This window comes from Cyprinodon tularosa, unplaced genomic scaffold (assembly GCF_016077235.1).
Source record: "Cyprinodon tularosa strain WSP-4 unplaced genomic scaffold, ASM1607723v1 ctg537, whole genome shotgun sequence".
Classification (NCBI taxonomy): domain Eukaryota; kingdom Metazoa; phylum Chordata; class Actinopteri; order Cyprinodontiformes; family Cyprinodontidae; genus Cyprinodon; species Cyprinodon tularosa.
The window spans coordinates 461,313-486,237 of NW_024039271.1; the positions used below are offsets into that span (position 1 = coordinate 461,313).

Below are 24,925 nucleotides of genomic sequence, written 5' to 3' on the forward strand. Positions count from 1 at the left end.
GCTTTCTCTGTGGAAGGTAACATGGTGGATATCTGCTGATCATTGCAGTGATGCCGCCCAGCTGGCTGCACCTGAAACGGATCATTTTTTCTATTATTTTGTTATTTCATTTTTAGTTTTTTAAGAATTAAACCAGGATTAATCCAGGATTTATTGAGCCTATTGTGTCTGTAAATAAGACAGAGGCTAAACAGACAGAAAGCTCCCAGAGCTGAGAATGAAGCTTTATGAATCCGACCAGGCAACAGCAAACACCATCAGATGTTAGCAGCAGCTAAACGCTGGCAGATGTTTAACAGGATCTTCACAGTAAATAACTGCCTCTGTTCCTCCTCCTTCATCATGGAAATAGATGATCCAAAACTCAGTATATAAATACATATACATGCAAAATGAAAAACATTATTATTTCTTTCCTAATTAATGCTAATTGTAAAATAAAATGGCCTCCAGATGTTTCTATTGAACCCTGGACAGCTGCAGTGCATTGGGTCCATCATGCAGCAGCCTGGATTCAAATCTGTGTCAATATTAAAACAGTGTAGTTATATTTCTATAATCAGATTAAATTACAACCATTAAAAGACATTAGTAATTTGGATCATTCTGACGAGCCTCTTGAAGCAGCAATATAAAAAAATACATATTTTATTGTCATTTCATGTCCAGATTAATGAAAAACAGGCTCTCAGGTCCTGACTCCAAAAGTTCCCCACGGCTCTGGAAGAGTTGGAGCTAAAGGTCTAAAATGTTCTGCAGTTGTGGTTGACATGATGTAGAGCAAATGAGACCTGCTTTTTCTCAAGCATGACTTTATTACTGCTGTTCAAAAAAGAACTATCATTTTCAAGAAGAAAAGAACACCTTTAAGTCATGTTTGAACTGATGCAGCTTGGTCTGCTTTTACTCTAGTCAACAGAAACTAGAAGCTGTTAGCTTTCAAATAACGCATCACAATCTGGGTTTACAGTTCCTCAGTTAATTGCTTTTCCATTTGGGTTTGCAAAATAGGTGAGGATTAGGCTACTTCAAAGTGAGAGGGATGTTAAGAGGTTAATAAAGTTATAGTGAAGGGCCCAATATCAATGTCTTTCCTGGCCCATTCCATCATCTATACATTTTGTTTGGGTTTTACTAGCTATAAATTACAGTGCTGCTGTTAAGCTAATAAATGTAGCATTAAAAATTAGCCTGTTTGAACCACAGCCAATCAGAAGCACCTGGAATAACCTGCTGCATTATTAGAGGGCAAAATTACATTAGATCAACATTGTGTCAATACTTTAAGTCTATTTGTTTTATGGAGTTTATCTAAAAACTAAAAACCATATTGATCCTATATGCTGGCGTCACTTTGTTTCTCCTATGTTTTATTTATTAATTATGCTCTTATTCCACTTTCCTTCAATTCAAATCCCATCAACCAATAGGATCTCAGCAGTGATGACGGGTTTCCTTTACCTTCCCATCATACTGTTCGTGTGTTCCCTACATTCAGAAAATAATAATAATTGTGTTGCTGATTTGAGGTTCAAAACAAAATCACAAAAGCGAAAAAGTTGATCATAAAGTTTAACGTCACTCATCTTCACAGGAAACTACTGCAAAGGAAAAACAGAGATAAAAACCGTGAGTGAGAAAGGGAGCAGCCGAGCTGATAATCAGCCCAGTTTCGGCTGTTAGCTTTAAAAAGGGCTTCTGCTGTGATTGGCACAGAGAAGTCAGGTGACCTGGCGTCTCTGCGGAATCGCTATCAAGAGATTTCGGAAGCACAATTTTTATAAACCGAGGCTGCTGGTAACCGGAAGTTCTAGCGCCTCATTATCCCGGTTCAAATCAATGTAGAGATAGAAACACGTGTTGATCCAGTTATTATAGGAATAAAGCAGAGCATTCTAGTAACGCAGCTCTGTGTTTGCGCTCCTCAGGTTAACATGATCTCATTAAATCATCAAACGCCGCCGAACATGAGTATGTTCTATGATGGGTCTAGATCTATGTTAAATAGACATTAGATGGATAGATATGGGAGTAGATGAGTACATTTCTGACATGGTTGCTTCTTTGCGGCCAGCGCTGTTAAACAGGAAGTAGTGCTACAACAGGCCAGTGCGCATGCGCCGGAGCTCCTAGCATCTAGGGCCGTTTGTCTTCATTAAACGGTAAGGACGGGCCTTTTCTCCTCTCTCTGACTCTAGGTAGCAGCTACCGCTCACCGCCGGCCGCTCCAGCTCCACTCACGGAGCTTTGAGCCGCGGGGCTCCGCTTGACTCGCGGCAGGGTTCAGCCAGCCAGCCTCGCGCAGAATGGAGGGGCAACGCCGCCGTCGTCGCGCCGTTGTTTGCCGTACGTGCCGCCGCACAGGGAGACGTCATTTTGAGGGGGAGCGGAGAGTTAAAAAGCAGAGTTACGAAGGGACGTACGGTTCATAGACAGGCGGCACGCAGCCGTCACACTTTAACCGCTCAGCTTGATCGGTGCAGCGGCTCCTACAGCCTGCCCTCCTCCAGGAGCTGTAATGGCTGCCGGAGGAGGGGAGCTAAACAGCTGCCTTTACGGCCCCAGGAGCTGTAAAGGCAGCTGTAATGGAACATGGAGGTTAGGAGGAGGAACATGGAGGTTTGGAGGAGGAACAAGGAGGTTATGAGGAGGAACATTGAGGTTAGGAGGAGAAACATGGAGTTTAGGAGGAGGAACATGGAGGTTACAGGTTAGGAGGAAAAAGATGGAGGTTATGAGGAGGAACATTGAGGTTAGGAGGAGGAACATTGAGTTTAGGAGGAGGAACATGGAGGTTACAGGTTAGGAGGAAAAAGATGGAGGTTATGAGGAGGAACATTGAGGTTAGGAGGAGAAACATGGAGTTTAGGAGGAGGAACATGGAGGTTACAGGTTAGGAGGAAAAAGATGGAGGTTATGAGGAGGAACATTGAGGTTAGGAGGAGAAACATGGAGTTTAGGAGGAGGAACATGGAGGTTACAGGTTATAAGGAGAAAGATGGAGGTTATGAGGAGAAAGATGGAGTTTAGGAGGAGGAACATGGAGTTTAGGAGGAGGAACATGGAGGTTACAGGTTATGAGGAGGAACATGGAGGTTACAGGTTATAAGGAGAAAGATGGAGGTTATGAGGAGAAAGATGGAGTTTAGGAGGAGGAACATGGAGTTTAGGAGGAGGAACATGGAGGTTACAGGTTATAAGGAGAAAGATGGAGGTTATGAGGAGAAAGATGGTGTTTAGGAGGAGGAACATGGAGTTTAGGAGGAGGAACATGGAGGTTACAGGTTATGAGGAGGAACATGGAGGTGAGGAGGAGGAACATGGAGGTTACAGGTTAGGAGGAAAAAGATGGAGGTTATGAGGAGGAACATTGAGGTTATAAGGAGAAAGATGGAGGTTATGAGGAGAAAGATGGAGTTTAGGAGGAGGAACATGGAGGTTACAGGTTAGGAGGAGGAACATGGAGGTGAGGAGGAGGAACATGGAGGTTACAGGTTAGGAGGAAAAAGATGGAGGTTATGAGGAGGAACATTGAGGTTATAAGGAGAAAGATGGAGGTTATGAGGAGAAAGATGGAGTTTAGGAGGAGGAACATGGAGGTTACAGGTTAGGAGGAGAAAGATGGAGGTTATGAGGAGGAACATGGAGGTTAGGAGGAGAAACATGGAGTTTAGGAGGAGGAACATGGAGGTTACAGGTTATAAGGAGAAAGATGGAGGTTATGAGGAGAAAGATGGAGTTTAGGAGGAGGAACATGGAGGTTACAGGTTAGGAGGAGAAAGATGGAGGTTATGAGGAGGAACATGGAGGTTAGGAGGAGAAACATGGAGTTTAGGAGGAGGAACATGGAGGTTACAGGTTAGGAGGAGAAAGATGGAGGTTATGAGGAGGAACATGGAGGTTATGAGGAGAAACATGGAGTTTAGGAGGAGGAACATGGAGGTTACAGGTTTAGGAGGAGAAAGATGGAGGTTATGAGGAGGAACATGGAGGTTAGGAGGAGGAACATGGAGGTTACAGGTTATAAGGAGAAAGATGGAGGTTATGAGGAGAAAGATGGAGTTTAGGAGGAGGAACATGGAGGTTACAGGTTATAAGGAGAAAGATGGAGGTTATGAGGAGAAAGATGGAGTTTAGGAGGAGGAACATGGAGGTTACAGGTTTAGGAGGAGAAAGATGGAGGTTATGAGGAGGAACATGGAGGTTAGGAGGAGAAACATGGAGTTTAGGAGGAGGAACATGGAGGTTACAGGTTATGAGGAGGAACATGGAGGTGAGGAGGAGGAACATGGAGGTTACAGGTTAGGAGGAAAAAGATGGAGGTTATGAGGAGGAACATTGAGGTTATAAGGAGAAAGATGGAGGTTATGAGGAGAAAGATGGAGTTTAGGAGGAGGAACATGGAGGTTACAGGTTAGGAGGAGAAAGATGGAGGTTATGAGGAGGAACATGGAGGTTAGGAGGAGAAACATGGAGTTTAGGAGGAGGAACATGGAGGTTACAGGTTTAGGAGGAGAAAGATGGAGGTTATAAGGAGAAAGATGGAGGTTATGAGGAGAAAGATGGAGTTTAGGAGGAGAAAGATGGAGGTTAGGAGGAGGAACATGGAGGTTAGGAGGAGAAACATGGAGTTTAGGAGGAGGAACATGGAGGTTACAGGTTATGAGGAGGAACATGGAGGTTACAGGTTATGAGGAGAAACATGGAGTTTAGGAGGAGGAACATGGAGGTTACAGGTTAGGAGGAAAAAGATGGAGGTTATGAGGAGGAACATTGAGGTTAGGAGGAGAAACATGGAGTTTAGGAGGAGAAACATGGAGGTTACAGGTTATGAGGAGGAACATGGAGGTTACAGTTTATGAGGAGGAACATGGAGGTTACAGGTTATGAGGAGGAACATGGAGGTTACAGGGTATGAGGAGGAACATGGAGGTTACAGGTTATGAGGAGGAACATGGAGGTTACAGGTTATGAGGAGGAACATGGAGGTTACAGGTTATGAGGAGGAACATGGAGGTTACAGGTTATGAGGAGAAACATGGAGTTTAGGAGGAGGAACATGGAGGTTACAGGTTAGGAGGAAAAAGATGGAGGTTATGAGGAGGAACATTGAGGTTAGGAGGAGAAACATGGAGTTTAGGAGGAGGAAGATGGAGGTTACAGGTTTAGGAGGAGAAAGATGGAGGTTATGAGGAGGAACATGGAGGTTAGGAGGAGGAACAAGGAGGTTACAGGTTAGGAGGAAAAAGATGGAGGTTATGAGGAGGAACATTGAGGTTAGGAGGAGAAACATGGAGTTTAGGAGGAGGAACATGGAGGTTACAGGTTTAGGAGGAGAAAGATGGAGGTTATGAGGAGGAACATGGAGGTTAGGAGGAGGAACAAGGAGGTTACAGGTTAGAAGGAAAAAGATGGAGGTTATGAGGAGGAACATGGAGGTTTGGAGGAGGAACAAGGAGGTTATGAGGAGGAACATTGAGGTTAGGAGGAGAAACATGGAGTTTAGGAGGAGGAACATGGAGGTTACAGGTTAGGAGGAAAAAGATGGAGGTTATGAGGAGGAACATTGAGGTTAGGAGGAGAAACATGGAGTTTAGGAGGAGGAACATGGAGGTTACAGGTTAGGAGGAAAAAGATGGAGGTTATGAGGAGGAACATTGAGGTTAGGAGGAGAAACATGGGGTTTAGGAGGAGGAACATGGAGGTTACAGGTTAGGAGGAGGAACATGGAGGTGAGGAGGAGGAACATGGAGGTTAGGAGGAGAAACATGGAGTTTAGGAGGAGGAACATGGAGGTTACAGGTTATAAGGAGAAAGATGGAGGTTATGAGGAGAAAGATGGAGGTTATGAGGAGAAAGATGGAGTTTAGGAGGAGGAACATGGAGGTTACAGGTTAGGAGGAGAAAGATGGAGGTTATGAGGAGGAACATGGAGGTTAGGAGGAGAAACATGGAGTTTAGGAGGAGGAACATGGAGGTTACAGGTTAGGAGGAGAAAGATGGAGGTTATGAGGAGGAACATGGAGGTTATGAGGAGAAACATGGAGTTTAGGAGGAGGAACATGGAGGTTACAGGTTTAGGAGGAGAAAGATGGAGGTTATGAGGAGGAACATGGAGGTTAGGAGGAGGAACATGGAGGTTACAGGTTATAAGGAGAAAGATGGAGGTTATGAGGAGAAAGATGGAGTTTAGGAGGAGGAACATGGAGGTTACAGGTTTAGGAGGAGAAAGATGGAGGTTATGAGGAGGAACATGGAGGTTAGGAGGAGAAACATGGAGTTTAGGAGGAGGAACATGGAGGTTACAGGTTATGAGGAGGAACATGGAGGTGAGGAGGAGGAACATGGAGGTTACAGGTTAGGAGGAAAAAGATGGAGGTTATGAGGAGGAACATTGAGGTTATAAGGAGAAAGATGGAGGTTATGAGGAGAAAGATGGAGTTTAGGAGGAGGAACATGGAGGTTACAGGTTAGGAGGAGAAAGATGGAGGTTATGAGGAGGAACATGGAGGTTAGGAGGAGAAACATGGAGTTTAGGAGGAGGAACATGGAGGTTACAGGTTATAAGGAGAAAGATGGAGGTTATGAGGAGAAAGATGGAGTTTAGGAGGAGGAAGATGGAGGTTACAGGTTTAGGAGGAGAAAGATGGAGGTTATGAGGAGGAACATGGAGGTTAGGAGGAGAAACATGGAGTTTAGGAGGAGGAACATGGAGGTTACAGGTTATGAGGAGGAACATGGAGGTTACAGGTTATGAGGAGAAACATGGAGTTTAGGAGGAGGAACATGGAGGTTACAGGTTATGAGGAGGAACATGGAGGTTACAGGTTATGAGGAGAAACATGGAGTTTAGGAGGAGGAACATGGAGGTTACAGGTTATGAGGAGAAACATTGAGGTTAGGAGGAGAAACATGGAGTTTAGGAGGAGAAACATGGAGGTTACAGGTTATGAGGAGGAACATGGAGGTTACAGGTTATGAGGAGGAACATGGAGGTTACAGGTTATGAGGAGGAACATGGAGGTTACAGGTTATGAGGAGGAACATGGAGGTTACAGGGTATGAGGAGGAACATGGAGGTTACAGGTTATGAGGAGGAACATGGAGGTTACAGGTTATGAGGAGGAACATGGAGGTTACAGGTTATGAGGAGGAACATGGAGGTTACAGGTTATGAGGAGAAACATGGAGTTTAGGAGGAGGAACATGGAGGTTACAGGTTAGGAGGAAAAAGATGGAGGTTATGAGGAGGAACATTGAGGTTAGGAGGAGAAACATGGAGTTTAGGAGGAGGAAGATGGAGGTTACAGGTTTAGGAGGAGAAAGATGGAGGTTATGAGGAGGAACATGGAGGTTAGGAGGAGGAACATGGAGGTTACAGGTTAGGAGGAAAAAGATGGAGGTTATGAGGAGGAACATTGAGGTTAGGAGGAGAAACATGGAGTTTAGGAGGAGGAACATGGAGGTTACAGGTTATGAGGAGGAACATGGAGGTTACAGGTTATGAGGAGGAACATGGAGGTTACAGGTTATGAGGAGGAACATGGAGGTTACAGGTTATGAGGAGGAACATGGAGGTTACAGGTTATGAGGAGAAACATGGAGTTTAGGAGGAGGAACATTGAGGTTACAGGTTAGGAGGAAAAAGATGGAGGTTATGAGGAGGAACATTGAGGTTAGGAGGAGAAACATGGAGTTTAGGAGGAGGAAGATGGAGGTTATGAGGAGGAACATGGAGGTTAGGAGGAGGAAGATGGAGGTTACAGGTTAGGAGGAAAAAGATGGAGGTTATGAGGAGGAACATTGAGGTTAGGAGGAGAAACATGGAGTTTAGGAGGAGGAAGATGGAGGTTACAGGTTTAGGAGGAGAAAGATGGAGGTTATGAGGAGAAAGATGGAGTTTAGGAGGAGGAACATGGAGGTTACAGGTTTAGGAGGAGAAAGATGGAGGTTATGAGGAGGAACATGGAGGTTAGGAGGAGAAACATGGAGTTTAGGAGGAGGAACATGGAGGTTACAGGTTATGAGGAGGAACATGGAGGTGAGGAGGAGGAACATGGAGGTTACAGGTTAGGAGGAAAAAGATGGAGGTTATGAGGAGGAACATTGAGGTTATAAGGAGAAAGATGGAGGTTATGAGGAGAAAGATGGAGTTTAGGAGGAGGAACATGGAGGTTACAGGTTAGGAGGAGAAAGATGGAGGTTATGAGGAGGAACATGGAGGTTAGGAGGAGAAACATGGAGTTTAGGAGGAGGAACATGGAGGTTACAGGTTATGAGGACGAACATGGAGGTGAGGAGGAGGAACATGGAGGTTACAGGTTATGAGGACGAACATGGAGGTTACAGGTTATGAGGAGGAACATGGAGGTTAGGAGGAGAAAGATGGAGGTTAGGAGGAAGAACGTGGAGGTTAGGAGGAGAAAGATGGAGGTTACAGGTTAGGAGGAAAAAGATGGAGGTTATGAGGAGGAACATTGAGGTTAGGAGGAGGAACATGGAGGTTACAGGTTAGGAGGAAAAAGATGGAGGTTATGAGGAGGAACATTGAGGTTAGGAGGAGGAACATGGAGGTTACAGGTTATGAGGAGAAACATGGAGGTTACAGGTTATGAGGAGGAACATGGAGGTTAGGAGGAGAAAGATGGAGGTTAGGAGGAGGAACATGGAGGTTACAGGTTAGGAGGAAAAAGATGGAGGTTATGAGGAGGAACATGGAGGTTACAGGTTATGAGGAGGAACATGGAGGTTACAGGTTATGAGGAGGAACATGGAGGTTAGGAGGAGAAAGATGGAGGTTAGGAGGAAGAACGTGGAGGTTAGGAGGAGAAAGATGGAGGTTAGGAGGAGAAAGATGGAGGTTATGAGGTGAAACATGGAGGTTAGGAGGAGGAACATGGAAGTTAGGAGGAGAAAGATGGAGATTAGGAGGAGGAACATGGAGGTTATGAGGAGAAAGATGGAGATTAGGAGGAGGAACGTGGAGGTTAGGAGGAGGAATGTGGAGGTTAGGAGGAGAAAGATGGAGGTTAGGAGGAGAAAGATGGAGATTAGGAGGAGAAAGATGGAGGTTAGGAGGAGAAAGATGGAGGTTAGGAGGAGGAACATGGAGGTTAGGAGGAGGAACATGGAGGTGAGGAGGAGGAACATGGAGGTGAGGAGGAGGAACATGGAGGTTAGGAGGAGGAACATGGAGGTGAGGAGGAGGAACATGGAGGTGAGGAGGAGGAACATGGAGGCGGCCGTACCGTGCTGAGCTAGCGGCCGTCTGGCGGCGGCCATGCTGATCTGGTCCTTCTGCATCAGTTTCCATGGTTTCTAAACAGCTGTGTTTTTGGTTTCTCTATAAAACCTGGAACTAAACTCAGTTTCTGAGGTTTTGAACAGAAAAGCTTCCTGGGTGGAAGAGAAACGTCTTCAAACTGGGAACCAGTGGATTGGTTTTAATCGCCTGGATGACTGAGGATCTTCACCAACACTGAGACAATCTTAGATTTAGTTTTTATTGATGGTAATATGGGTTAGTATCTGGGTCTGATCATAGAACTAAGTGCATAGAGCAGCTAGATTGGCCCATTTCTCTCATCCTTCTTTAGTTCCTGTTCTTCACAGAATAACGGTGGACTTCTTAACAGCTGCCCACCCTGCAGCATGGTGTTGGCAGCAGCATGCTGAGGGGCTGATAGTCGTCTCTGAAAACGTTAGCGTAGCTCCCAGTTAGCTGGTGGTTCTGCTGGTTAGAGCCCAACATCTGCTGATGGTGAGGCGGTTCCTCCGTTCCAGATGTTGGGTGAACGCCGCCAGCCGGCCTAAGGTGGTGACCATGGCGAGCACTGAGGAGGTGACGGTGTCTGTGGGGGACATGGTGGTGGTGAAAGCCGAGGATGAGGCCGATTCAGACGACCCCAATAAAACCCAGGTCATCCTGCAGCTGCAGCCCATCAGCGCCGGGTACGTACCGCAGCACAGACCGCATCAGCAGAACCTCTGGTTCTGGTTCTAACGGAACCTGCTTCTCCTGCAGAGACGAGTCTGAGACAGACGCAGCTGTTATGGCTGTTGAAGCTCAGTCAGGTGAGAGGTTCTGAAATAAGCTCAGAACGTGTCCAGATGTTCTGCAGACCATGTCTCACAGCGTTTGTTCCTGCAGAGCAAACCGAGGGAGAAGACGTGGAGATCGGATGTCCCATCACATGTGGCGACTGCAAAGCTGTGCTGCTGCTCAAGAAGTTTGTTTGTCCTGGAATTAACGTGAAATGTGTGAAGGTAGGGATCGATGGGTCCACTGCTATCTGAGGGGTGAGGGGGAGGAGCCAAACGTTCCTGCTGCACACAACCATCCGGGTTACTCTATGAGGTCAGAACCTCCTGCAGCATCTTCTCTGCACACGGAGGAGGAAGCAGAAAGGGAGGAATTTCAGTTACTTTCAGTTACTTTCTATAGCTGCAGCAGATTGGTTCAAAGTATTCTAAGGAAAACCAGCTGATCAACTTATTGACTCTTCAGCAGAACCAGGCTCAGTGTGAGCGGCCATCTGCTGAGGCCCACTGGGGTTCAAGGAGACAGAAGCAGACATAGAAAAAGAAGCATAGATACAAAAGGCAACTGTCAACCAGCTCCACAGGCGGCCCCATCCAGGAAACACACAGCCAGGCAGACGAGCTCCGAGCCAGCTCCCATGTCAGAGGATGAAGAGAGCACATCCAGTTAGTCACAGTCAGAGAAACAGGACTACACTGGAAAACAGACCAAGCTCCAACATCTAGAAACAAAGGTGTTGATGGCAGCAGCACAGCTGATATTTCTTTCCAGGATGGAGTCACAGCCAAACAGGAACAGACCAGATGAAGCTACTCTGAGGAAAAGCAGAGAGAGCAGAACGTTAGAGATTGAACTAACAGATTCTGCAGAGTGGGAGAATAGAGATAGAATGAAGCAGAATGATGAAAAAGGGGTCCCTATGTCCTCCAGCAGTCTAAGCCTATAGCAGCAGAACTATAGAGATAGCTCAGGATAACCTGAGCCACTCTAACTAGAAGCTTTATCAAAAAGGAAAGTTTTAAGCCTAGCCTTAAAAGTAGACAGGGTGTCTGCCTCACGGACTAAAACTGGTAGTTGGTTCCACAGGAGAGGAGCCTGATAACTAAAAGATCTGCCTCCCATTCTACTTTTAGAAATTCTAGGAACCACTAGTAAACCTGCAGATTGAGAGCGAAGTGCTCTGTTAGGAACATCAGGAACAATCAGATCTCTGATATCAGATGGAGCTTGGCCATTTAAGGCTTTATATGTGAGAAGGAGGATTTTAAATTCTATTCTGGATTTAACAGGAAGCCAATGAAGAGAAGCCAGGATAGGAGAGATGTGATCTCTCTTTTTCATTTTCATTAGAACTCTGGCTGCAGCATTTTGGATCAGCTGAAGGCTTTTAACTACAGTTTGTGGACTTCCTGATAGTAAAGAATTACAATAGTCCAGCCTTGAAGTAACAAATGCATGGACTAGTTTCTCAGCACCATCCCTGGACAGGAGATTGCTCATTTTTGCAATGTTCCTCAGATGAAAGAAGGAAATTCTAGAAACCTCTCTGATCTGGGATTCAATCCTTGTTGGTGCATCACACCAAGTCCAGTCATCCTCCATTACCAGTATAACCATCTCTGGCCAGGTTCCCCTCTCAGTCACCAATCTCAGTCTAAGATTTCATCCACAACTAACCTTTGAATTCACATCAAAAAGCTCTAGAAAATCTCCTTTTATCATCTAAGAAATATCTCTAAACTCTGTTCTACACCCACCTTGGCTGATGCAGAAAAACTGCTCCATGCCTTAGTCTCCTCCAGGCTGAACTACTGTAACACATCCTCATCGGGAACAAGAGTCTGCAGAAACTACAGTTGATTCAGATCAACGCTGCAAGGGTCCTGATGAGAGTCTGAAAGTACGACCACATCTCTCCCTTCACTGGCTTCCTGTTTCTGCAAGGATTGAATACAAGGTCTCAGTTCTCACCCACCAGGGCATCTATGGAACTGCCCCCCCTCCTCACTACAACACGCTCCAAACCCTCACACCACCCCCTCCCCCCAGGACTGATCTAAGCACCATGGTGCCTTCTGCTCTGCCGCTCCTCGCACCGGGAACGTCCCCCTGATCATCTGAGGGAACACAGACTATTTAAAAAAGGGATTACAAACATTTTACAATTATGCTATTGATTATATTCATAAGTGTTTTTAAGCAATGTTTAGTTTTACATTTTACCCTTCTATGATGATTTTACCTGTAGCACTTTAAGATTTAAAAAAAATGTAAAGTGCATTACAATTAAAATGTATTATTATTTAAATGACAGGTCCTGATCAAAAATAACACAATTTTTTACTTTTATTACCTAAAATCAGTTAAATCTCATCCAAATGAAGTGACTGACTAACCAGCTTCTTTTTCACTACTACCTACTTGCACTCATCTAGATGAACATTTCCTGTTTCTCTTCTTATATTGATTCCTAATTACTGCATGTTTGATTAGCAATAATCAGTCATTTAATCTGCTAACCAGATCATTACTGCCTTGATTTGATGTGTTTCTGTGTTTAAAGCTGAACTGGGTCCATTAACTGTCTCCTGCAGTATGAGGACCAGCTGATCAGCCCAAAGCAGTTTGTGCATCTATCTGGAAAGGCCACTCTGAAGGACTGGAAGAGAGCTATCAGGATGGGAGGAGTCATGCTGAGGTGAGACTTCTGGTCCCTTCAGTTTGGACCTCATTGATTCAGGCTGCTGACCCGCTCTGCTGTGGCTCTGAGCAGAGAATGTTCTGTTTCTGCAGGAAGATGATGGATTCAGGTCAACTAGACTTCTATCAGCACAGCACCCTGTGTACCAACACATGCCGCAGTACCAAGTTTGACCTGCTGATCAACAACACTCGCTTCCCTCCGGACAGTACCGGCCTCACCACGCCCACATCCTCTCAGGGTGAGGAGCCCCATCTAAGCCTAACCCAGAGCCAGGGAAGCACCTACCGCTGACGCTACCTACTGCTAACGCTACCTACTGCTGACGCTACCCACTGCTGACGCTACCCACTGCTGACGCTACCTACTGCTAACGCTACCTACTGCTAACGCTACCTACTGCCAACGCTACCTACTGCCAACGCTACCTAATGCTGACGCTACCTACTGCTAACGCTACCTACTGCCAACGCTACCTACTGCCGACGCTACCTACTGCTAACGCTACCTACTGCTAACGCTACCTACTGCTAACGCTACCTACTGCTAACGCTACCTACTGCTAATGCTACCTACTGCTAACGCTACCTACTGCTGACGCTACCCACTGCTGACGCTACCTACTGCTAACGCTACCTACTGCTAACGCTACCCACTGCTGACACTACCTACTGCTAACACTACCTACTGCCAACGCTACCCACTGCTGACACTACCTACTGCTAACGCTACCCACTGCTGACACTACCTACTGCTAACACTACCTACTGCTAACGCTACCCACTGCTGACACTACCTACTGCTGACGCTACCCACTGCTGACGCTACGCACTGCTGACGCTACCCACTGCTAAAGCTACCCACTGCTGACGCTACCTACTGCTGACGCTACCTACTGCTAACGCTACCTACTGCTAACGCTACCTACTGCTAATGCTACGTACTGCCAACGCTACCTACTGCTAATGCTACCCACTGCTGACGCTACCCACTGCTAACACTACCTACTGCTAACGCTACCTACTGCTAATGCTACCTACTGCTAACGCTACCTACTGCTGACGCTACCCACTGCTAATGCTACCCACTGCTAATGCTACCTACTGCTGACGCTACCTACTGCTAATGCTACCCACTGCTAACGCTACCCACTGCTAACGCTACCTACTGCTAACGCTACCTACTGCTAATGCTACCTACTGCTAACGCTACCCACTGCTGACGCTACCTACTGCTAACGCTACCTACTGCTAACACTACCTACTGCTGAAGCTACCCACTGCTAACGCTACCCACTGCTGACGCTACCCACTGCTGACACTACCTACTGCTAACACTACCTACTGCCAACGCTACCCACTGCTGACACTACCTACTGCTAACGCTACCCACTGCTGACACTACCTACTGCTAACACTACCTACTGCTAACGCTACCCACTGCTGACACTACCTACTGCTGACGCTACCCACTGCTGACGCTACGCACTGCTGACGCTACCCACTGCTAAAGCTACCCACTGCTGACGCTATCTACTGCTGACGCTACCTACTGCTGACGCTACCTACTGCTGACACTACCTACTGCTAACGCTACCTACTGCTAACGCTACCTACTGCTAACGCTACCTACTGCTAATGCTACGTACTGCCAACGCTACCTACTGCTAATGCTACCCACTGCTGACGCTACCCACTGCTAACACTACCTACTGCTAACGCTACCTACTGCTAATGCTACCTACTGCTAATGCTACCCACTGCTAATGCTACCTACTGCTGACGCTACCTACTGCTGACGCTACCCACTGCTAAAGCTACCCACTGCTAATGCTACCTACTGCTGACGCTACCTACTGCTGATGCTACCCACTGCTAATGCTATCCACTGCTGATGCTACCTACTGCTAACACTACCTACTGCTAACACTACCCACTGCTAACACTACCTACTGCTAACGCTACCTACTGCTAATGCTACGTACTGCCAACGCTACCTACTGCTAATGCTACCCACTGCTAACACTACCTACTGCTAACGCTACCTACTGCTGATGCTACCTACTGCTGACGCTACCCACTGCTAATGCTACCCACTGCTAATGCTACCTACTGCTGACGCTACCTACTGCTGACGCTACCTATTGCTAAAGCTACCTACTGCTGACGCTACCTACTGCTGACGCTACCTATTGCTAAAGCTACCTACTGCTGACGCTACCTACTGCTGACGCTACCCACTGCTAAAGCTACCCACTGCTAATGCTACCTACTGCTGACGCTACCTACTGCTGATGCTACCCACTGCTAATGCTATCCACTGCTAAAGGTACCTACTGCTAACACTACCCACTGCTAACACTACCTACTGCTAACACTACCCACTGCTAAAGCTACCTACTGCTGACGCTACCTACTGCTGACGCTACCCACTGCTAAAGCTACCCACTGCTAATGCTACCTACTGCTGACGCTACCTACTGCTGATGCTATCCACTGCTGATGCTACCTACTGCTAACACTACCTACTGCTAACACTACCCACTGCTAACACTACCTACTGCTAACGCTACCTACTGCTAATGCTACGTACTGCCAACGCTACCTACTGCTAATGCTACCCACTGCTGACGCTACCCACTGCTAACACTACCTACTGCTAACGCTACCTACTGCTAATGCTACCTACTGCTGACGCTACCCACTGCTAATGCTACCTACTGCTGACGCTACCTACTGCTGACGCTACCTATTGCTAAAGCTACCTACTGCTGACGCTACCTACTGCTGACGCTACCTATTGCTAAAGCTACCTACTGCTGACGCTACCTACTGCTGACGCTACCCACTGCTAAAGCTACCCACTGCTAATGCTACCTACTGCTGACGCTACCTACTGCTGATGCTACCCACTGCTAATGCTATCCACTGCTAAAGCTACCTACTGCTAACACTACCCACTGCTAACACTACCTACTGCTAACACTACCCACTGCTAAAGCTACCTACTGCTGACGCTACCTACTGCTGACGCTACCCACTGCTAAAGCTACCCACTGCTAATGCTACCTACTGCTGACGCTACCTACTGCTGATGCTACCCACTGCTAATGCTATCCACTGCTAAAGCTACCTACTGCTAACACTACCCACTGCTAACACTACCCACTGCTAACACTACCCACTGCAAATGCTATCCACTGCTAACACTACCCACTGCTAACGCTACCCCCTGCTAATGCTACCTGCTGCCAGTGCTACCTGCTGCTAACCCTATCAGTGCTAATGCTACCTGCTGCTAACCCTATCTGCTGCTAACCATATCAGTGCTAATGTTACCTGCTGCCAGTGCTACCTGCTGCTAACCCTATCAGTGCTAATGCTACCTGCTGCTAACCCTATCTGCTGCTAACCATATCAGTGCTAATGTTACCTGCTGCCAGTGCTACCTGCTGCTAACCCTATCTGCTGCTAACTCTATCAAGTGTTAATGCTACCTGCTGCTGACTCTATCTGCTGCTAACTCTATCGAGTGCTAATGTTACCAACTGCTAACTCTGCCTGCTGGTAGCTCTCTGTAATATTTCTTACGTAATTGAAAAGTCAGGAATTAGCCTTTGAATATTTTGATTAGTAAAATGTAGGGACTGTTGGCTCCGCCCCCTAACTAATGGGTGACCAGCGGTCCTCTGATGCATTTTCAGTGCGACCTGGAACCATTGAAACCACAGGGTCTAAAAACACATCATTATAGGTTCCTAATGCAGATGTGGAAAAGGTGAATGGACCTGTGGTGAATGGTTCTGAGTCGGTACTGGTGGAAGAAGATGAAATGAACTGGACCTTCTAATGCAGCAAAGTTCTGGATTTGGACCGAGCAGATCATCCAGGTGCTGCGGAAGGAAAGCATCTCCAGACCATCATAGTCCCCCTCCATGTCTGGTTGTCAGTATGATGTTAGCTTAGCTGTCCTCTCTCTGTCTCTGTGCTCCTTTGGATCAGCAGTGATTCTGCTCAGTCTCTCTTCCTTATAAGTGAATTTTGACCTCTGACCTTAAGTGAGGCAGTGAGTTGTTCCGGGTGTTTCAGGAACTCCCTGGGGGGTTCTGTTGGGCTGGTCGTGGTTGTTTCATGCGGTTTTGGGTCACTGCGGTTCTTCCTTTCAAATGTTGGGTCCAGCTGCGTTGCAGGAACCTCTCCCCTCTGACTGACGGAACCGTCTGCTGGATTAGGAGCTAAACTGCTGCTTGGCAGTTAGAATACTGTTCCGTTACACTGAAATGGACTCTCTAGAACCCGGATCTACCCAGAACCCCTCAATAGCTGCCACTATGGCCCAAACGGTTTCATGTTGGGGCCTGCTGGGTTCTACTGCCTGCCTTAGAAGAGAACAGACCCTTTGCTGTAGGAACAGGTTCTTCTTGCCATGTGGGTCCACTCGTCAGTCTGGGTGGAGCTTTGCAGTCAGTCCAAATGGGAGCACTGGTTCTGCTTACAGGATGGTTGAAGGGGTCTGGCATCATTTGGACCCTACAGATGGGATGTTCTGGATCATGTGGAGGTTCTCTCTGAGGCCTCCATACCAAACACTCTGATCTGGTTCGCCTCATTTAAGGCTCTGTAGTACCGCTGTGGTTCTAATGGGTCAACCGCTGTAGGTACCAGATCTGCTCGGGGCCCCGCCCCTTCTCATGATGTCATCATACGGCAACTCCACTCGGACAAACTGTATTTACCCGTTTCCTAAGGATCAAATCTCTTTTGGAACTCAACATATTATTCCCTATAATTGCTGTTTACTTTTCATCTGCGATCTAAAGTAGCAGAAAGTAGAAAAGAATAAAGTCTCAGTTTATCTTTATTCTTATTATTAACATCAGAGGACAAATGTAACACACTGAAAAATAACTTTCATAGAGATTTTAGACAAAACAGTTATTCTACTTGTAGAAGACTAGCGGTTTAGTGTAGCTTAATGTGGCTAACTGAGCGAGCTAAAAGAGGCTAACCTGTTAGCTACAGCTAGCCACCCACCTCTTTATATCACGGTCTAACAGTTACTTTGTTCACCAGAAACAGATTTTTCTCAGTTTTGTTATCAATCAGGTGAAACTTCAGCGGTTATTAGACACGCTAACGGACGCTGCGTGATGTTATCGTTGTCTGGACAACCACAATGTTTTACATCATGTAACGTTCAGCCGATCATGTAGCGTGGCGTCTCTGACATGAAGCAGGGATGGAGCACATCTGGCTGCTACAGCAGAACCTAGATCCGTGGATCAGAGAGGTTTCAGTCCATCCATGATCCATCAGCACCTTCAGACCCGGAGCAGCAGAGCGGTTCTGATGGGAGCGTAGAAACTAAAGCTGTCGTCTGTCACCTGCAGTTCAGGCGGTGCTGGGTAACGGCGGCTCGCTGAGCGAGGATCGCAGCGACGTCTTGAACAGGAAGCTGGACTGGAGCTCCATGGAGTCTGCGGAGAAGAAAGGATCCAGTGAGATCTCAGGTGTGATGCACAGCCTCAGCTGGCGGCTCGGTTTCTGTCTGAGAGCTTCATCGTCTCCTGTTGGTCCACAGAGGATACGCTGAACTTCTGGAAGGGCATCGCTGATGTGGGCTTACTGGGAGAAGTGGTGACCAACATCAACACAGAGCTGGTGCAGATGCTGGACGGCGTCCTGCAGCGCAGAGAGCAGGCCGTCCTACAGGACACAGGTATGAAACAGAACATCTAAGTGGGTTCCTGCAGAATGACCCGAAAGAAAGAACAAGTTCTGCTGCGGCTGGAAACCAGCTTAGGATGTTCTCCAGTCTGATTTCCTGAATGCAGCAGCTGAAGTTGTTCTGACTGACCTTTGATTGGTTGCCACACTGATCCCAGATTCCTGTCTGGTAGAGGTGGCCGTGCTCAGTAACCTGGCCCAGGTCTTCGGCCTGCTGGACTTGGTGAAGAAGGTTCTGGAGAAGAGGAAGCAGCAGACGGATCCCAGCCAGGAGCAGATCCTCAGCATCCTGAGCAGTAAGTAGGAGGTGTCTGTTAGTGCCGGTGAAGGTTCTCAGGCTTCCAGGTCACAGTCATTCCCTAAAAGTTCAAAACAATCCACTGGACCTGGTTTCCAAGGATTGAAGACGTTTCGCTTCCTCTCCAGGAAACTTTCTCATTTCAAATATCTGGATCCGCAGTGAGTTTGAGTCTTTATAGACACATGGCCCAAAACAGGAGAGCGCCCTCCTCTGGACAAGACTCTGCAGGACATCTACATCTTGGTTTGAGAGGAAGGAAGCCGTCTATGTTAAGAGAGAAAAAACAACTTTAAACAGAGGGGGGGGGGGGGGGGGGGGGGGGGGGGCTCCAGCTTCCAAAAACTTACAATTCAGTTCTAGACCCGCTCCAGCCGGTGAACAATTCCTCCTTAATGACCGACCCTCAGAATCATAGGCTCTGTTCGAAAACCTAGGACGGATCCTCCAAGGACGCGGTCTACCTAGACTGGATCCTTCGAAGTCCTTGAAAATAAGGAGACCGGAAGAGTTCTGTCTGTAAATTCGACCAGGTCCACCCTTCGGCGGGTTTTAACGGCGTATGCTCTGTTGCTTAGCAACCGTGAACGTTGACACACAAAGCAGGAAAAGAATGAAAACAGAAGTTTTCAAAACTATTTATTTATTTTTATTGTGAAGTGAACAAAGACTGATGAGAATCCAGAGTGGAATAAATGTTCCAGCCACCGGGAGCAGGAATAAATCAAATCAAATGTAATGATAGAAACCTTAGTCAGTTAAATAACCTGCTGCTGTCATTCTGCACATCTCTGATGTTGCTGCTATTTTCAAATATCCATCACTGTAAAAATGTCCATAGCTGCATATTGGTTATTTATTCTCCAGTTTTATATTGTTAAAACACTTTACAGGATTTTATTGTTTATATTTTAACTCTTCCCTATTATGTTATTTTTATACATTTTTCTAAGGTCCTCATTTGTGTGACCATTTTCAATAATCTTTCTGCTGCTGTAAATCTGCCCATTGTGGGACAATAAAGGGATTTTCTATTCTATTCTATAAAAGGGGTAGAAAGATATAAGTAAATCTAAACAATGTATGTATAAAAATATATCTGTAAAATCTCTAATATTCAACAACAAAAAATACTTAGTTAAGCATATTGTGCAAAACAGCAATAAAAAGATTTTACTCCTATCAGATTTATAGTCCCACCCTGCAGATATATTAGAATCTGTCCTTAAATTACAGCCAAACCCATTTACACAGTAACAGATAAAAACCTTTAGATAAACCAAACATTACCGCCACATATCTGACTCAATAACCATTAAAACAACTATTTTCATTAATCTCAGACGGAACTATTCACAGACTGGATTATATTAAACTGAACTTCCAATTTTCACCACTGTTTGGCGCCAAGTAACCTTTCCTCTGATCACGGCTTGCTTGGTCTCGCAATGAATCCTGGGATATCCAAGGATAGAGAGGATACATCAGACCCGTCCTTCAAATCGGGCAAAAAGAAGGACGCATTTTAAGGCCGCATAACGAGGACTCTTGGAATCCGACCAGACCTCGGCGCCGCGCTATGACGTAATCGGCCTTCGAATCCGGTCTTCTAAGGACGCGTCCTAGGTTTTCGAACAGGGCCATAGACAGGTTTCAGATATTACAGGCTAACAATGGAACCAAACGACCCATTCATCTGTTTCCGTTAGCATGTTTCCAACCAATACCAGGCCTGGTCTATAAAGACTCACTGTGGATCCAGACATTTAAACTGAGGAAGCTTCCTGGAGAGGAAGCGAAGCGTCTTCAAACCTTGGAAACCAAGTCCAGAGGATTGTTTTTAACTTTTATGGAAAGGTGTCTGTGAATGATTTAATAGTTTAGATTTAATAAATCCACTAAGAGAAGCAGAGCGGCTCTACATCCAGCAGAACCTGCTGCCAGAACTTGAGCACCCATCAGTTTTCTAGTGATAAATCACTTCTATTGATGAACTATAAAGGTTTACCACAGTCCTGGCTAATGCTAATGCTAATGCTAGCTCCCGCCACAGGCAGCAGGGGCTGAGATGTTGTCAGGAAAGTATCATCTACATATATATAGGCCTCTGCTTCCCAGCATTAACTCCAACATGTGAGATAAAGTGAAGCAATAAGGCTCTGCGTCACAGCAGGCCAAACCAAGCAGGGATTTCACTTCCCGAGAACGATTATAACCAAGATATGGAGAGAACAAAGAACTAACAAGGAAACAATGAAAAACCTTCAGTTTAACATATTAGCAGAGTGGATTGTTGAGGATATTTAATCCAGTTTGGTCTCTACAATAGAAATCAGATCATATTCTACCCAAACCTGCCGCCACTGACAGAATAGTTCAGTCTTCTGATTGAGAGGCTCTTATTTTTTACATTCAACATATTTTAAATGTTGATCCAGTCGTCTAATCATATAATAACCCTTTTATTCTAATGTTTTTCTTACTTAGACAATAGTCAGAGTTCCAGGCCGACAGGGACAGTTCCATGGTCCGCATGTTATCATCCCAATAAATTCAATTCTATTCAGTTTATTTCTATAGCTCCAATTCACATCATGTCATCTCAGGTCACTTTATAGATCCAGACCAACCAGATTATCCAGTCAGATTGATTCAAAGTTTTCTATCTAAGGAAAACCAGCTGATTGCATCGACTCATTGACTCTTCAGCAATCCCTCACACTAAGCATGCTTGTAGCGACAGTGGAGAGGAAAAACTCCCAGATAATGGAGGAGGAGATCAGATAGATGTGTTACTCCTGTAGATGATGGAGGAGATCATATTCAGCATCTTTTCTATTCTATTTAATGAAGATCAGATTTCTGGTGATTAGTGATGGATTGTGTCTCAGGTCCTCCATGAAGAGCACCTCCTCCATCGCTCCTTAGACGACAGGAGGTCTCAGGTCTGCTGTACCTGTTAAACAATAGTTTTTTCCTTTGGGATTTAATTAAATATGTTTGTTTATGTGAAAACTGAATGTGACTGAGAGGAAAAGGCTTTTCTGATGATTTCCTCCTTCTGCTTCATGGAGCTCAGCCGCGGCTCTCTGCTGCCCTCTGGTGGTCAGTTACTGATTCTATTCTACTAGAGTTTTTCTGAAGAAGTCCCAAACATGTGATGCTTTCAGTTATATTTATTGATTTCTTTGATGTCATCAGAAGTGTAACAACTGATCTATTGGTTCTACATCTGTATAGATCCTCATCTCTATCCAGTCGGCTTTTCTTGGTTTTATTCTGTATTGCTGATCTATTGATTGTTTGTGGATTTCTTCCTTTCCAATGTTTAGACTTTCAGTCCACAGTGGAATGGCCTTGTTCAGCATCTATGTTGTTAATGACTGTAGCTCTATTTTTGTCAGCCATGTTCAAACCCGGTGAGGCTCAGGGAGGTTTAACCCTTTAGGTTCTGGAACAGGGAGGCGTTTTCAGCAGCGTTAGGGTTAACCGCCTCCCTCTGATGGTGTTCCTGTTGCTGTCATCTAAATATTTCCTTCATCATAACAAACCTGCTCTGGTTCTTCTGCAGATCTGGAAGCTCAGCTGGAGGAACAGAAAAAGCAGCAGCAGGTTCGAGCCCTGCTCTCCTCCCCTCAGACAGCCAAAAACAAACCCGCCACCAAGCGGCCAACCAAGCGGCCCCGCCTCCAGAGGCCCGCCTCCACAACCACCCTGCTGACGTCGCCCGTCAGCCAACAGGCCGCCCTGCAGCCCCAGCAGTTCACCGTCCTGTCCCCCATCTCGCTGTCCTCTGTGGGGCAGCCGTTCACCGTGGCTGGGCTGCCCATCGCCTCCTTAGCCCAGTCCTCCAGCACCGTCACCCTGCTGCCCGCCGGCTCCCAGATCTTCACCCGCTACATGGTTGCTGGAGATGGAAAGAGCGACGCCATCACTCTGCACCCGTCATCCGGCCTCACGCTGGTGGGCACCACTGCTGTTCAGGACTCCAGCCAGCTAGGTACGGTGGTCAGCCCAGTGGAGCTGCTCCATCTCAGCCAGCATGCCGCGGGTGCAGAGATGGTGCCTATCGAGGGCCAGGTAGTGGATGGAACCATGCTGGTGCAGCAGGAGGTGCTCCAGGGGGAGCTAGAGTCCAACCAGGAGCACACGGTTATCGAGATCAACCCCAGCCCTGTAGAGCAGACGGTGGGCATGATGGAGCTGCAGCTGGCCGAGGAGCCCGGCCGGGACGCCACCGCCATGGTGGTCCAGAGCGGGATCGAGGTTACCATGGCGACAGAGGACTCACAGTGCCAAATGCAAGAGGCTCAGACTGAGGGGGTTCAGGGGCTGCAGCTGGATGCTAACGGACAGTTATCAGGCGTGCAAATCGTGGTGATCGAGGAAAATACTCAGGAAGAGAAGAAGGCGGAATAAAGCCAGCGGCGTTTTCTGCAGAAACAGGAAGCTGAACGTTTCTGCTCCGCCTCCTCTGGATCTGTCTGGTTCATACTGGTTTGGTTGTTTTTCTTCTGCCTTTGGCCAAACAAAAAACATCTAACAGGCTGTTGAGTCCTCAGAAAGTCTTGGCCAGAGAGAAGCCTCAGTGGGAGTGAGTCATTGCTGTGCAGGTAACCCAGGAAGCAGGGATGTAATAACAAGCAGCCTTTGGTAGACATGTATATAGAAGAGGTGCTTCATGTAGAGCAGGAGGAACCTGACTGGGACACCCAGGATTAACAATAAGCTGTGGCCTGTCAGGATCACACCACCCTGCTGGTCACTGGATGCCTGACCCCCCTACTGGTTCCATCCCAGCACAGATCTGCATGCCAGGCTATGCCCTCTGGTTGCCTCATTAAATCTGTTCATCAATAACTTCAAGTTCTGCATCTGAATTCTTGCAGATTTATCACTGATTGGATTAAAAAGATCACTGATGTGTCTGAAGTTAGTTTCCTTCCAGACCCTTTGATCCAATAAGCTGTGGATTCAGGATGTTGCTCTGCTCGCCGTTGGCCTCTTTAGCAGACAGTGTTGATGTTGATGAGCCGCCTGTGGTGTTTCCAGTCCGGTTCAGCTCCTCAGGGACTGGTTCAGAATGTGGCCCAGCTTTTCTCACCTTCTCAACCTCATTTTCTCTCATGTTATTGGATTTTCGGAGCTTTCTGGCCGACTGATAGCTTAGAAACGAAAACACATCCCTGATGTTCGACTGCCTGTAAATGACTGATATATTTATTAGTTTGGAAAGCATAGAGGTCTGGCCTTTTTGATGTGCAAATATGGAGGAATTAATTTAAGTTCTTTGATACAGTGTGCACCAACAGATACCTGTTCAATCATTTAATTTAAAAAAGAGCGTTTAAATACTGAATTTGTAATGTGTTTTAATATCCGATTAAAGGAGAGAAAGAAGCTAAAGGTGCTGTTTTTATGTTTCACCACCAGGAGGCACTATGTGTTCAGGGCCAGACTGAGTAAAGGCATCTCCTTCATGGGTTTTATCTATGGAGAGATATTTGTGCCATCGGTTTGAGCGCGCAGGAACCAATCCGAGCGCAGTGAGACAACAGGCGCACGCAAAACCGGTCTGGCGTGCGCTCAACTTTGAAACACCCTCTCTACACAGCTGCGTGAAGCGGACACCCCACCCACGTCAAAAAACTCAGCAAATAGACTGAATGGTTAGTGCAATGTTAGTGCACATTTGTGCAGAAAAAAATATTGTTTGTGCTACTTTTGTTTAAGAGATATTAAAGATTATTTTTTAGGTCATCCAGAGGTCACCATCCCCCCATCAAGCTCCGATTTAAACCAAAGTGGTCTCCTTTTTTAGTGCTTTGTTTGTGCTGATTTGTGCCGTTAAAACGGTTTGTGCTGCTTGCATGTCCGATTCAAACTATATTCTCTATACTTGCAGGTGATGATCACAACCGACTACATTTATTACACAACTAATTTCACCTGCTGCTGTTTTTGTTTCAGGCCTTTTTATCCTGTAAATTCTTGTCAGTAATTTAGTCTGGGACTAAAGTAAATGATATCTCACTGCCAACACTGGAAAGAAGGGAGGTCTTTTTAAAATCTGCACTAACCATTCAGTCTATTTGCAGAGTTTTTTGACGTGGGTGGGGTGTCAGCTTCACGCAGCTTCTCAACACACTGTTCTGGCA

At 46.4% G+C, this 24,925-nt stretch overlaps 1 protein-coding gene and 1 non-coding gene across 4 annotated transcripts; both read left to right on the forward strand.

Annotated features, from left to right (window-relative positions):
• Positions 1–1,687: 1,687 nt before the first annotated feature.
• LOC119796130 lies at positions 1,688–1,821 on the forward strand. Its single transcript, XR_005282422.1, has one exon. It is a non-coding gene; the product is annotated as a U11 spliceosomal RNA (small nuclear RNA).
• A 185-nt stretch (positions 1,822–2,006) lies between these two features.
• On the forward strand, positions 2,007–24,173 carry LOC119796117 (glucocorticoid modulatory element-binding protein 1-like). Of its 3 annotated transcripts, none has more exons than XM_038304527.1 (10): positions 2,007–2,162; positions 9,784–9,951; positions 10,025–10,074; positions 10,151–10,266; positions 12,637–12,740; positions 12,836–12,984; positions 18,133–18,252; positions 18,324–18,461; positions 18,628–18,765; positions 22,339–24,173. In XM_038304527.1, exons 2-10 carry the CDS (start codon positions 9,824–9,826, stop codon positions 23,184–23,186), a joined length of 1,791 nt encoding a protein of 596 aa, XP_038160455.1. In that variant the 5' UTR covers positions 2,007–2,162; positions 9,784–9,823; the 3' UTR covers positions 23,187–24,173. The 3 variants fall into 3 exon arrangements, with proteins under 3 accessions (XP_038160455.1, XP_038160457.1, XP_038160456.1); XM_038304529.1 differs by having other exon boundaries at positions 18,643–18,765; XM_038304528.1 differs by lacking the exon at positions 2,007–2,162 and adding an exon at positions 2,169–2,346.
• Positions 24,174–24,925: the final 752 nt, after the last annotated feature.